The sequence below is a fragment of the Gallus gallus genome, chromosome 2, assembly GCF_016699485.2.
Source record: "Gallus gallus isolate bGalGal1 chromosome 2, bGalGal1.mat.broiler.GRCg7b, whole genome shotgun sequence".
Taxonomy (NCBI): domain Eukaryota; kingdom Metazoa; phylum Chordata; class Aves; order Galliformes; family Phasianidae; genus Gallus; species Gallus gallus.
This window is the reverse complement of record NC_052533.1, coordinates 102,638,918-102,651,947: the sequence shown is the minus strand read 5'-3', so window position 1 is coordinate 102,651,947 and position 13,030 is coordinate 102,638,918. Positions and strand designations below refer to the sequence as shown.

Here is a 13,030-nt window from a genome sequence, read left to right as displayed (position 1 = left end):
ACGTGACGCGGGAGCGGCAAGCCTTAAAGGCGTAGGGCGCACAGGCCGCGGCGGGAGGCGCCCGGTGACCGCCGCGGCCTCGCCGTGAGGGGAAGAGGAGCAGGGCGGTGCCAGCACTGGGGAGCCCGCCCACTCGGGGAGCCCCGCCCTTCAGCCTCTCCCTTCGCAGCCCGGCCCCACCCCCGACAGAGGAACAGAGGGAGCCCACAGCAGCGGTGGGGAGGAGACGTTCTTCCAAAGTACTTTGAAGTTCAGCATTAAGCGCTTTGTCTTATCCTAACTGCAATACAAATCTATTTTACAAAGAAACTAAAAGCGACAGAAACAAGGGAGGCTTCTATTTAAGTGCAAGAAACTCCAAAATGACCCCTTGACTTCCAATGATTGCTGCTTTCTCCTCACATGTGTAACATCCACACCACTCCACCACCCTTCCTTGACAAGAGTGCTGCAATGGAGTAGCAGCTGCTCTGCAGAATGTTTTGCTGAGAAATGCTAGAAGGACCAAAACTTTTAATGAGCCTGAAATCAGAATTATTTGAGTTGAGGGGACCCTTGAAGGCCATCTGGTCCCACGCCCCAGCAACGAACAAGGAAACCTACAGCTGCATCAGGTTGCTCAGAGCCGCATCCAACCTGACCTGGAGTGTGTTCAGTGATGGGGCATCCACCACCTCTCTGGGCACACTGTCCCAGTGCCTCACCACCCTTATTGTAAGAAACTTCTTCCTCCTATCCTTTCTAAATCTCTCATCTGGCTACGATATAGGACTGTTTTTCTTTTTAAAAGCCTTATCCTCTGCATGCCTTGGGTTGGGTTATACTTGACAACAGCAGCATTCACTCTTTCTGAAGGCGTTAGCTGTAGCACTTCATGTCAGTACTCATTCTATTCTTTCCCCGAGGCCCCTCTTTTGGGCAACTTTTTCACTAAGGGATGAGGAATGGACTCTACAAGTCATAAACCGCTTTACCAAGAACAAGGGGTGGAAGCAAGATGATTGTCCAATTCAAAGCACTGAGGACCAGGGATGGCTAGTACAATGCAAAGAAGCACACAAGAATACCACTGCAAGATCTTCAGTTTTTACTTTGCCACCACTCCTCCAATTAATAAAAACAAAACCAAATCACTTCCACAGTACACTGGGAGAATGTCACACAGCGCCATTATATTTTGCTTGATAAAGAGCAGCATCAGAAACTGCAATCAGAGTTTGAAAAGTTGATCAGAAATTCTTAATTCTAAACCACTTCACTAGATCAGGCCATCTTTAAATGTGCTGCAGAGAAACACTGCTGGTCTTATAAAACTTGATAAAAGAGAAGACTGACATTAAGAATAAAAGCATGAAAGAAATTTTCGACTTACAATCAGAAAGCTTCATTTAAAAGTAATTCAGTATTTAGTTTTCAGAGTATACGATTCCAGAGTATATGATTCTCTTCTAGATGAATTAGGAGGTTTGGTGCTCTACTCAGATTTTCAGTGGAGATGCAAGATTATACAGGTTTCTGTTGTTGTTTTCTTTTTTAATTTGCACCAAGTTCTTTAATTACTTGTTGTTTTTAAGACCAAAGGTAACTGAACTTACTTTAAGCAACTTGGATTTCCCAGCATGCCAGAGAAGTCCTCTGCTGGTTAAGACCCATTTCTTGTAATATCTAACTGTATTTACTGAGACAGTTAGAGCCACATTCCATGTACTTTAAGTGAAAAAAGTTTAGGTTTTCCACATCTAAAGACATTATTTTGTTAAATTAACAGTTTAATTATTTCAGCACACAGTTTAACTTCTGGTTTTGGACGAGGTGAAGACGGGAGAGATGCTCATCGACATTTTTTCATCTACAATTTTCAAGTAGTTTTACAACTAGCAATAGGGAAAAAGACTCTCCTAGTGTGCTTCTTCAGTAAATGACTGTGATGTGTAACTTTCGGGAGAAAAAAAAACCCAACACTAAAACAAAAGCTCTGAATCATGCAAAATATGACCGCCACAGCTATATCAGCCTAGTGTGAGCAGACAATTGGCGATGCTGTCAGACCATCCCCAGAAGTAGTGACATTCCATCCTCCCAGTGCCAGCCTGATGCGTGGGCCAAGTTAAAAACAAAGCAAACAAAAAGAAAAAACACACTGAGCCATCACCGTACGCTCACTGTGTTTTCCATTTTGGCAATCCCAGTCAACCACTCTCTCAACATTGGCAGTTGACATTTATCACTGCACCAACAAAGTCAGTAGCAGCAAGTTTGTGTTGTTGTTGTTGTTTTTAAAGCAGCTACACACCCAGTGCTATTCATTATATATAGGTGGGTCTCCATCAGTTGAAAACGTGGACACCTTCTTTCCATGATTCTGCACGTGATCTTCATTCATCTTCTCCAAGGCTTCAATCTAGAGAGACAAAAAATAAACTCATGTTGAAATTAGAAAGCCATTTTTGTTCTAGAATCTTGCTAAATAGTATTAAAAATGTATATTTAGATGACTGATCAGGTAGACACAACATTTATTCTGTCTCATATACATGCCATATGCTTTAGGAACAGCTCAAAACATCTGTTCTCAGAAAGGTAATCAAAGGAATAGCACTTCCTCACAGCTTCAACTCATGCATTTCAGTTGTATGGTATGCAGTAAAGACAGGGGGATTCTTAAGACTAGAGCTGTATTTAACAAAGTACATAAGCACCTATTTCTCCACTGCTAATCATATCTGCTGCAATTCAGCACTGGAGAAATTATTCCCTGTAATATTAAGGTTACAAATCCACCATAATCACTGTCAGTGGTGAAAGCAGAAGAAGTTTAATACTTTTTTTTTTAAAAACAATCAAAGTAACACAGTAGCATAGCTTATTTTATTCTTCAGGTTACATTTGGACTACTTTCTCTTGTACTCCATGGGAGGTACTTTTACTCACTCCAGTCTAAAGCTTAAGGATGGACAGCTCAATTTCACCGATGCATAAACAGCAATTAGTCTTTCCCAGAAAAGCCATAGGTAAAAAGAGATGACAAGCCTCCTACATACCAACGCTCACAGTGCAGTCAGTGAGACAATTTCCCCCTTGTCCCCTTAATAAAATCAATCAGTAACTTAATCTTGGAACAGCCTAAGAAATTCTCATTACTATTTTGCTCCCTTCATCAGTTGAAGGACTTGCACCATAAGTTAAATGCTCCAACCTGTTTATCCTGGACAAGCATAAACCTGCAAAGTTATCAAGATTCAAGTACAATTGCTATGTAGCCTTAATTTAATCAGTATATAGGGAATTTTTGGTAACTTATAAGTGCCTGTGAACAGGATGCATCCCCTGAGGAGTGATAACCCCAATTTAACAGTTAAAAGTGAAAGGTGACCACAGATTCTTAGTCTATATTTAGATTACCATGATTTCATACGTCTAATGTTAGGCTTGAAGATTGAAAATGCAAGCCTATCATCTTTAAAGAGAGTTTAAATTTAAAGTATTAAAAATAAGCAGTAATTTATTCATTTCAGCAAAGCTTATTCTAAGAAAGGAAAGCTGTAAGACAACAACAGTATCTTTTAAATGCAAATAGATCACTAAATATTTCCCTTAGCACTGGAAAGAGCAGTTATGCACAAGGACCTTTCACATTCATCAGGAATAGGGTGGAAAGGTCTGTCAGAGCTTCTGAAAACTGTTTCTATGAGGAAATAATGTTTAAAAGAGAGGTGCAAAATGATTTTTATTCACGTTAGTTTTACTCACATTAACCATACAAAGTAAACTTGGAAAGTTAAGTACTGCAATGGCTACAAGCTAACCAAATTGAAGTGTTAAACAGAAAGTTATACCTCTGCTTGGAAGTCTACTTCGTTTTCAGCTGTAATATTTAAACCTGAGACAGCATTGAAGAGTTCACGTTCATTAAGTGCCTCTACCACACCTCCTTTCTGGAAGAACTACATAAAATAAAAAGCAGACATTAAACACTTCAGAAAAAACAAAATATTTCTCTTTCTAAAATTATAACTTGTGGAGAAGTTTTTAGACAAAATGATGTTTTTGCTTTTGCTGACCTACAGGTAACAACTGAGGGAAGTTTTAAATCCACCAGTACTGTTCTATTCTTCCCCAGATTTTGACTTTCAGACAAGAAGGCCATCAGCACTGACATCATGCAAGAGTAATCTTACACAAATTTAGCCACAATTATTTCGTGGAGTTACATTGATTTTTAATTAATTCTCAATTCCATTGTTGCTGTTGTATCAGACATCCTTTGGAACAGAGGACTGTCAGCTGAAGAGGTCCTACCTGTGAAACATTCCTACAGTCTCTGAACAAAAATTCAAGTCCATGAGGATGAGTTGGCTCCACAGACTGACTGACATCAATAAGCCAAACCTGTAAGCAGAGACAGCAATTCACTTTGCTTTAACATTTCATGGTAGATGAAATCTTTTCTCCCTACATCATTAAAAATATGCTCACCTTTCCATCGTGCCAAAGCATGTTGTATTCACTCAGATCAGCGTGGACCAGATTACACTCTTTATACAACTGTTGCATCATCTGCAAGGAACCAAATCAGTGAACAAAGCGTGCTAAATTCCAAATAAATAACAGTTGCACAACTGTAACACAACGAAGTGTTTCCCACCCACACAATTTATATAATTTCTTCTTAGCCTTCAGTAACATTTCACAGGGAATTGCAGTTTTGGTGAAACGCCAGCAAATTAAGCTTTTACCACTGACCTTTGTCAAGTCAGTCTGGTAAACTCACATCAGCTCTGCCAGCAGTCTGAGCACGTTAGACAGATGAACACATTCTCTAAATGTATCTGTCACTCTTGCCCAATCACACAGGGAAAAGAAGGCCCAGATTTAGAATCCTAATTAGTATTGATACTCTGCTCATTGAAAAGAGGGTTGTGTTGCTCTACCAGTCTCAAAATTTGACATACACATTGTTCATAGTACCAAACTGCTGTTGGTTTTTGCTTGCTTTTATGAATATGGGAGACTAATAGAAAGCAGACGTTTAGAAGGTACATGTCTGAACCATATACAGTGGAACACATGCCATATTCTAATTCATTCTCTGATTTCTACACTAGTTTTCAAAAAGAGGTTGGTTCACTACCAGATTAATGATTAATTATTATCAACTAAGTGCTTTGTAAACCCAGAAAGACAGAGAACTTCCTAAACCAAACACTGCTTCTATAAAAGGAGGAGTACTTGCTCATAAGTTCTCTGTTGCAAAATACTCTGTCACCAGATTTCAGCATGTCTTCTATTCAGATTATTTTTTCTAGTGCTTCATTTCTTATTTATTCTAAAGTAACTCATTAATCAGCAGCAAAACAAGCCTTTGGACTCCATACTTGGAAACTGATCCAAGCATCCTAGAAGGTAAATAAATGCTGATTTGTCCTTTAAGTCATTCAATAAAAGTAAATGCCACTACAGCATTGCCTTACATTAAGAACTTGATAGTAGGCCTTTTTCATATCTTCACTGTTAAGTTTCACATCTTTTAGTTTAGGTGCTGGGACTTGATCCTGGCCAATGAAAGACATAACCAAGACGTGTTTCTTAAGGATAACCACTTGGGGACAAGGAATTCCTGCATTTTGCATTCTGTGGATAAAAACAAATAAATACTGATTAAGAAAAAAGCCATAACAATAAAAAAACAACAGTCTCATTACTGCTTGTTCATTTCCAAGCTGCATGCGAGAGATCTGATCCAGAAGTAAACAGACTTTGAAACAGACAGGATTGTTAATTGATTATATATTTTCCTCCCCCTCTACATTTCACTTAGGACTCTAAAGTCTGAGTTATCCAAAGCGTGCCTAAAAATGCTAATGGAAAACTAATTATTTCTACAGCTAGAGGCTGTTAACTTCGTAGGCTTATAAATTCTACTGCTAAATCCCCAAAGATGCTCTTAATTCATTAAGCTGTAAAAAACCAGATGCTTATTCAGTCTATGCCAACATCAAATCCAGACTTCTACCCAGACACAGCCTAACTTTCTAAAACAGACAGTAGGAAACCAACAAGAATTTGATAAAATAGACTTCTTATTTTTACCTTGTTAAGTTATGCATTTCTTTCTCAGCCCACATGCGAATAATCTTCCGTGGATTCAATTTACTGAAGCGGTCTTTGAATCTGTAGTCATCCTTGATGTATTTGTCACGGTTTTTGAATTCATTAAGAGTTGTTTTAAACACTTTAATGGCACATTCTGGAGGTATAACTTTATCCTCTTCAGTTGCACTTCTCGAGGAAAGAGTGAAGCACACAACAAGATTAACTATTCACATCCTTGCAAGAAAAAGCACGGTTGCTTTGTTGCTTTTTTGTTACTGTATCAAGCTTGAAAATCACTTCAATTTAAGTCTGTAAGGGCTGTTAAGCTTAAATATGAAATATTTGGTTTTTGGAACTTTGATACGTTGCTTATCAAATAGGTTCCATCTCCCAGCTTGTGAAAGTATGAAGTATCATAGCTAATAATAGCCATAATAACAGATGTAATTATTTCCAGTACATTACAAGTGAGAAAAGATCTATGTATTAGAGCAATAATAGTAGTGCCACCATGTTTTGTTAAGCACCTCAAAACACACCGCCCTTTAAATAACAGTAAGCAAAAGGTCACTCTTACCACTATTCAGGAGAGGTCAAGTAGAAGAAACTAACCAACCAACCTTTCCCCCACTCCCAACTTCATCTCACTCCTGACATCCCTAAACAGGTCATCTGAATTTGGCTTTTATTAATTCCTTCTTAATGTACTTCAAACGAGCGATGTTTCCACGCACTGCAATCTCTAATGCACAACAATTCTTTGGGCATGGTAGTCTTTAGAACCAGAGACTTGAACGAATTGCAAAGCAAACAGCATCCTAAAGGTAAGCATCTAGGCAACCCAAAAATAAGAGAGAGAACCTCTCGCTCAACTGCATAGATTGAGCTGTTAAAAGTGGTGCGTATAGAAAGACAACCTTCAGGTGGCCCAAGATCATCACAATGGCTTTCTAGTCCAGGGTAGATCAGTGGAAACAGACCTTCCCAGAAAGCTGCAGTTGACTTGTCCCTAGCTCATCTCCAGAGAAGAAAGTGGAAGGCTTTTTTATACTTCAAAATAGGCACTATTTGGCTTGCAGAACTTATCACTGCCTGCATACATATGAGCTAAAAGTCTAAGTTCTGGCAATGAAATAAACACAGATTGTTCAAATATGTTGTGGTTTCTCCATTTAAGGCTCTCTCTGGCACTTCAGGCTACTGTCAGTAACACACAATATACTTACTTTCCCCCATATGCATGAAAAACAACAGATTCTTTCCCTGTGCTGATGCAGCCTGTGATGGTCTCCAGCATTCCACCACTGACCATCTTGTACAGAAGTAAACGCGTTTTAGGATCCACTGCTTTCTCCTACAGGTGAGAAATAAGTACACGAATTGTTAAAATAACCCCTCACTTTTACAGTGAGTTTATAGTATTTATACACTACAGGTGCCTAGGCACTGCATGGGGAAAATAGCATATTAAAAGTGCTCTCTCCATTGACAGAGTGGGGGAAAAAAAATACTCAGATACACTGTCAGCTGTGTAGCACCCAGTATTTTATCAATTTTGCATACAGCATACACAGTGTTATCACACAACCATAGAATCTCAGACTGGTTGATGGGCAGGGGGAAAGGGGACCTCTGGGTCCACCTGGCCTAAGCCCTGGACAAGCAGGGACACTCAGAGCAGGGTGACCAGGACTGCATTCAGGCAGCTGCTGAAGATCTCCACGGAGGAGACTCCACAGCTTCTGGGCAACTTGTGCCAGATGGAAACTTATGTTCCATTTACACACATTGCCTCTCATCCTGACATTGGACACCACTGAAGAGAGCCTGGCCCCATCCTCTCTGCATGCTCCCTTCTGGTATTTATATACCTGATGAGACACCCTCAAGCCTCTTCTCCAGGCTGAACACTCCCAGCTCTCCCAGCCTTGCCTCACAGGAGAGATACTCCTGCCCTTCATCATCTCAGTGGCCCGCTGCTGGACTCTGCCCACATCTCTCTTGTACTGTAGAGCTGAGTACTGGATCCAGTACTCCAGGTGCAGCCTCACCAGAGCTGTGTAGAGGGTAAGGATCACCTCTCTTGACCTACTGGCAATACCTTGCCTAAAGCAGCCCAGGATGCCATCAGCCTTCCTGACTGCAAGGGCACGCTGCTGGCTCATGTTCACTTCACTGTCCACCATGTCCTTTTCTGCCAGGTTGCTTCCCACCTAGGTGGCCTCCAGCACATTTCTGGTGCCAGGAACTGTTCCACCCCAGTGCAGGGACAGTCTGGAGAGGTGGGCAGGCAACAATCTCCTACAGTTCAGCAAGGAGAGATGCCAAGATCCCTCTGAATTGCTGCATGGCCCTCTGGTGAGCCAGCTACCTCCCCCAGACCTCCTAGATTCACATCATCCATGAATTTACTGTGGGTACACTCTGTTGCATGGTCCAGATTCAGATTATTCCTTAAGAGCACTTTCTACAGCGTTTTCAAGAATCATCCCAAACACTGTATTACTTTTGTATCAGCTACAGTAAAGTAAAACATCCAAGTCTGAAAGACTTCACAGCAGGAATTACCACAGGCACATCCATTCATTAAAGCTATCCATTGACTTCCTAAATTATTAAGGAAAAATTTACTAAGTCACTTCATCTTCCTGAAACTTGCTATGAGGACAGATGTTTGGAGCCACATGCTGCACAGTATTTGCTAGATGATTTCTATCCACAATCTCCAAGCTCATTTAGCAGAGTTAGAGACAGGTTTAAGAAGAACTGTTTTACTAACAACAGTATTCATCCAGGAATTACCAAAACAGCGTTTTACTGTTATGTAAGATAAAGAGGATAAAGAGACTCAAAAAACATACTGCAGTGGAGTGTTCCTTCTTTTCATGGAGCCTTGCACTTCGACGTTCCTCAGAGTATGCATGCTGCTTTAAGGCGTTGAAGACTTGATTTGACAGCTTTAAGTCCATCCCAATTCCATCCCCAACTTGAAACTCTGGTGCAAACTACAAGTAGAGATAACTGTTAAGTATTGGTACTAGCAGACAACAGTTGGCACATGCCGGAATTTCTCACTCTCATCTGCAAAAATCTAGGGCAGATTAGTACCTAGGGGACAACATGCCACAGAGTGAGTTTCAAAGTGTCAAAAAACATATTGCTCTGAGCTCAGAACTCAGATCTGCCCAAACTGATATGACGTTACCTAACATCCTGTGAAACAGCACTTGCAGCATTTCCTTATTTAGAGCAGCAACACCACTTATGTTAAAGAAAACAGAAGGTACATACTATGGATAAGTAGACTGAAAAGCTGTACGTCAAACCACTGACTGAAAATAAGTTACTTGGCTAAGGAGGCAAAATTAACACACAAAAGACCTGTTATATGATAGCTTTACCATGTAGGAATAACAATGATGTTTTATTTGCCTGTGTTCCAAACGTGCTGAGAGCTTTGTTTTGTCAAAACAGTTCTGTGTAAGTTCTTGAAATATATAATTAACAAACTATTATCAAAATACACACAAAAAAAGGGGGGAGAAGACACAAGTCAAACTGCTGGATTGAATAACTAAACCAAGGTGCTTTCATCGGATGAAGACATAAAAATTCAGCACCACGTACAGCAGTAAAGACAGGCAAACATTATTGCTCTTAATTAAACATCAGCATTCTGGTTTCACATATACAGAGTGAATTTTCCCAAGCTTTCACTTACATTTTCCATACGAGCAGTGTTCTTTCTTCCACAAACCACTTCATCGTGTTTAGTCGTAATGTCCTTTCCTTTCCCTATGAAACCCTTTTTTGGTGTAATAGTAGGTTTATCTGCCAGCATTAAGAAAAACACATCAAACTCGACATCAAAGCAAACATAACTAATGCTGACAAAGACTGGTTAGTACTACCACATACCTGCCCTATAAGGATCATGCCGAGTATCCTGCCAGTCAACTTCATCCTCTGAGCTGTCACTGTCAAAGGGATGCACCTTCCGATAATTTTCAAAGGAGATGGAGACTTAAGAAACAAAACAAATAAGCATGCCTGTGGTTATCAAGCGTTTGCTACTCCCCCACAGCTCTGACAATGTAAGTAGAATGCCTCAAATGTTTCCAAAGCAAAAATACCTTTGCTGTCTCCATTGAATTTCTTCTCTTCACGCCGAAGCTGTGCATCATATTCCCTGTCAAACTCCATCTGCAGCATCTGAGCTAGCATTAGGTCACTAGAAGTGTCAACATTTTCTCCTGTAATAAATGGTCCTTCTGCAACACTATGTAAAATGAAAAAACAAAGTAGAAAAAAAAAACCCTAAGTATAATAATCTACATAGAAACACTGCTTTACATGATTTGATCACTCTATACAACAAAGCCCAGTGCAGAGCTGTATAGAAATTAACAGATCTTAACAGTGACCCCCTAAATTCTTTTTGCCACTTCTTTACGAGGCACATGTTACTTCAGTGTCTTGGTTTACCATTCTGTAAGCAGCATGATGCTTGATTTTTTAAGATGCCTCTCACGAAAGGGAAAGAAATAACACAGCTAGAAAGATACACGGAGAAAATACACATACTATATATTGAAAAATAAAAACCAAAGTTTCATAGAACTGTTTGAGTTGGAAGGGACCCTTAAAGGTCACCTGGCCCAAATCCCCTGTAGTGAACAGGGACACCTACAGCTACATCAGGTTGCTCAGAGCCCTGTCCAGCCCGACCTTGAATATCTCCAGGGACGGGGCACCCACCTCTGGGCAACCTGTCCCAGCACCTCACCACCCTTATCATAAAAAGAACTCCTTATATCCAATCTAGATCTCCTTTATTTTAGTTTGAAACCATTTCCCCTTGTCCAGTCACAGCAGACTCTACTAAAGAGTCTGTCCCCTTCCTTCTTATAGCCCCACTTTAGATACTGAAAGGCTGCCCTCAGGTCACCCTGGAGCCTTCTCTTCTCTAGGCTGAACAGCCCCAGCTCTCCCAGCCTGTCCTTGTAGGGAAGGTGTTCCATCCCTTAGATGATTTGCGTGGCCCTCCTCTGGACATGCTCTAACAAGTTCAACATTGTATAATCAGCATTGCATTGCCTCACAGAAAAGGCCAAAGGTAGAATTTGTATGAATTTAGGACCAGTAAACTCCTGGCATAAGTATTTAGAGTTTTAAAGTACTTGGAGAATACAAGTGATACACAACCTGACTGAACTTGTATATACGTAAAACCCTCCAAAAAACAAGAAATTACATTTCTGACAACTTTTCTCAAAGCAAAGCCTATGGACTGACTTAAGGCAATCAAAACAATAAAAAAGAAACAGCAAGAAAGGATAGAAGAATCTCTAAGGAAGAGTTTTAACTAGAGAAGCCATCTTCAATGGAAAGGCAGAGTTAGGAAGTAATAGGCAAAGCACTTACTACGCTGCTCCACTACAAGCACACAGCACACAGGATGACACATAATGGCGACTTACAACTCACTAATCCTGGATTTTAAACTTACGCAACTACTTCAGGAAAAGCAGCATTTTCCTCCTCCAGCTGCAGCTCTTTTGCCAGCTGTTCACTCATCACATCGGCAAGGGAACATGATATCGAGGTAGTTTTTGGAGTTCCCCAGGGACACTGGAAATAAATATTCTGTTCGAGTCAGTGAGAAACGCAACGGCAACACTGATAACCAGGACAATTAGCTACCAGAGGCTCTAAAACAAGCTGGTGTAATCCCATAAGAGCTTGTGCTCTCTAGACATGGAGGAAAGTATGAGGAATTGTGGCACAGGGGATATCACAGAACCACAGAATGGCCTGGGTTGAAAAGGACCACAATGATCATTGAATTTCAACCCCCCTGCTATGCACAGGGCCGCCAACCACCAGACCAGGCTGCCCAGAGCCACATCCAGCCTGGCCTTGAATGCATCCCAGGGATGGGGCATCCACAACCTCCTTGGGCAACCTGTTCCAGTGTGTCACCACCCTCTGAGTGGCAAAACTTCCTCCTAACATCTAACCTATACCTCCCCTGTCTCAGTTTAAAACCATTCCCCCTTGTCCTGTCACTATCCAGCCCTAATATCTGAAGGAGCAGCTCCATAAGCTGAGAAGTATGTGACTGAAAGGACATCGATGGTCATTTCCTAGTAGACAAGAAGGAAAAAAGCTTCACCGCCACCTGAAGGCAGAAAGAAGCCTTCCCACAAAGTTTGTTTACGAGTTTATGCCGTAAAGATGCCTTCAGAGACACAGAAGCCCGCACATAACTTTGCTCTGCAAAAGGAAGGCTGGAATCCAGGCAGCTCGCTGCCCCGACAGCCCGATCAGCAACACCCCGCGAGGCCTCGCGGAGAAGGGCCCCATTTATCAGCCCCTCCACGCACGAGAGGATAACTCCCGGCCGCCGCCAGGGCCTGCCCGAGCTCAGCAAGTCGCCACACCGCCCCCCGCTCACCTTGCTCTGCCAGGCTGGGCCCGGCCCGGCCTCGGGGGCGGCGGCGGCGACTCCTACCGGGTCCATGTGCGCAAGGAAAGGCGGAGCGGGAGGAGGACGGCGGCAGCGGCGACGGCAACGACGTGAACTCTCGAGTGGGCAGCGGCGCTCTGAACGCGGAGCTTTCCGGGTTCGGCCTCAATCCCCGTACCGTCACCGGCCGAGCCGTTCCCCATTGGCCGGCGGGCGGGACGGGACGCGCCTTCCGGTGATGTCAGCGGGGTGGTGGTGCGGGGGGGTGGGGAAGGAAAGGGGAAAGGTCGCTTTTGGTTGGGGAAGTAATGAGGGAAGGGGTGGGGGAGCATAAGGGAACAGATGGATTTCGTCCTATAATCGAACGCCCCGCAAATACAAAATTAATAGAGGTGTTTCGTGCGTGATCCTCCGCCTGTTGCACCTCCATTTTAAGTGTAACGTTCACCTGGAAGTCGTGTGGGGATT

The 13,030-nt window shown here is 42.1% G+C and overlaps 2 protein-coding genes across 12 annotated transcripts in view; one reads left to right on the top strand and one right to left on the bottom strand.

The window, feature by feature from the left end:
* Positions 1-1,064: 1,064 nt before the first annotated feature.
* Positions 1,065-12,701, bottom strand: RIOK3 (RIO kinase 3). Of its 4 annotated transcripts, none has more exons than XM_004939781.5 (13): positions 12,551-12,701; positions 11,603-11,739; positions 10,227-10,372; positions 10,012-10,116; positions 9,815-9,924; positions 8,955-9,098; positions 7,320-7,447; positions 6,091-6,282; positions 5,472-5,631; positions 4,477-4,557; positions 4,300-4,389; positions 3,837-3,944; positions 1,065-2,401 (listed from the first exon to the last, which is right to left on the bottom strand). In XM_004939781.5, the coding sequence occupies exons 1-13, from the start codon at positions 12,614-12,616 to the stop codon at positions 2,300-2,302; spliced, it is 1,569 nt and encodes a 522-aa protein (XP_004939838.1). In that variant the 5' UTR covers positions 12,617-12,701; the 3' UTR covers positions 1,065-2,299. The 4 variants fall into 4 exon arrangements, with proteins under 4 accessions (XP_004939838.1, XP_004939839.1, XP_419160.2 ...); XM_004939782.5 differs by having other exon boundaries at positions 6,091-6,279; XM_419160.8 differs by having other exon boundaries at positions 11,603-11,724.
* TMEM241 (transmembrane protein 241) overlaps positions 12,615-13,030 on the top strand; it is a 99,928-nt gene continuing 99,512 nt past the window's right edge. For all 8 annotated transcript variants that reach the window (XM_040688535.1, XM_040688513.1, XM_040688505.1 and 5 more), the window contains exon 1: positions 12,615-12,797. In XM_040688535.1, coding sequence (XP_040544469.1) covers positions 12,615-12,797 — 183 coding nt within the window. The remainder of the gene's footprint in view (positions 12,798-13,030) is intronic.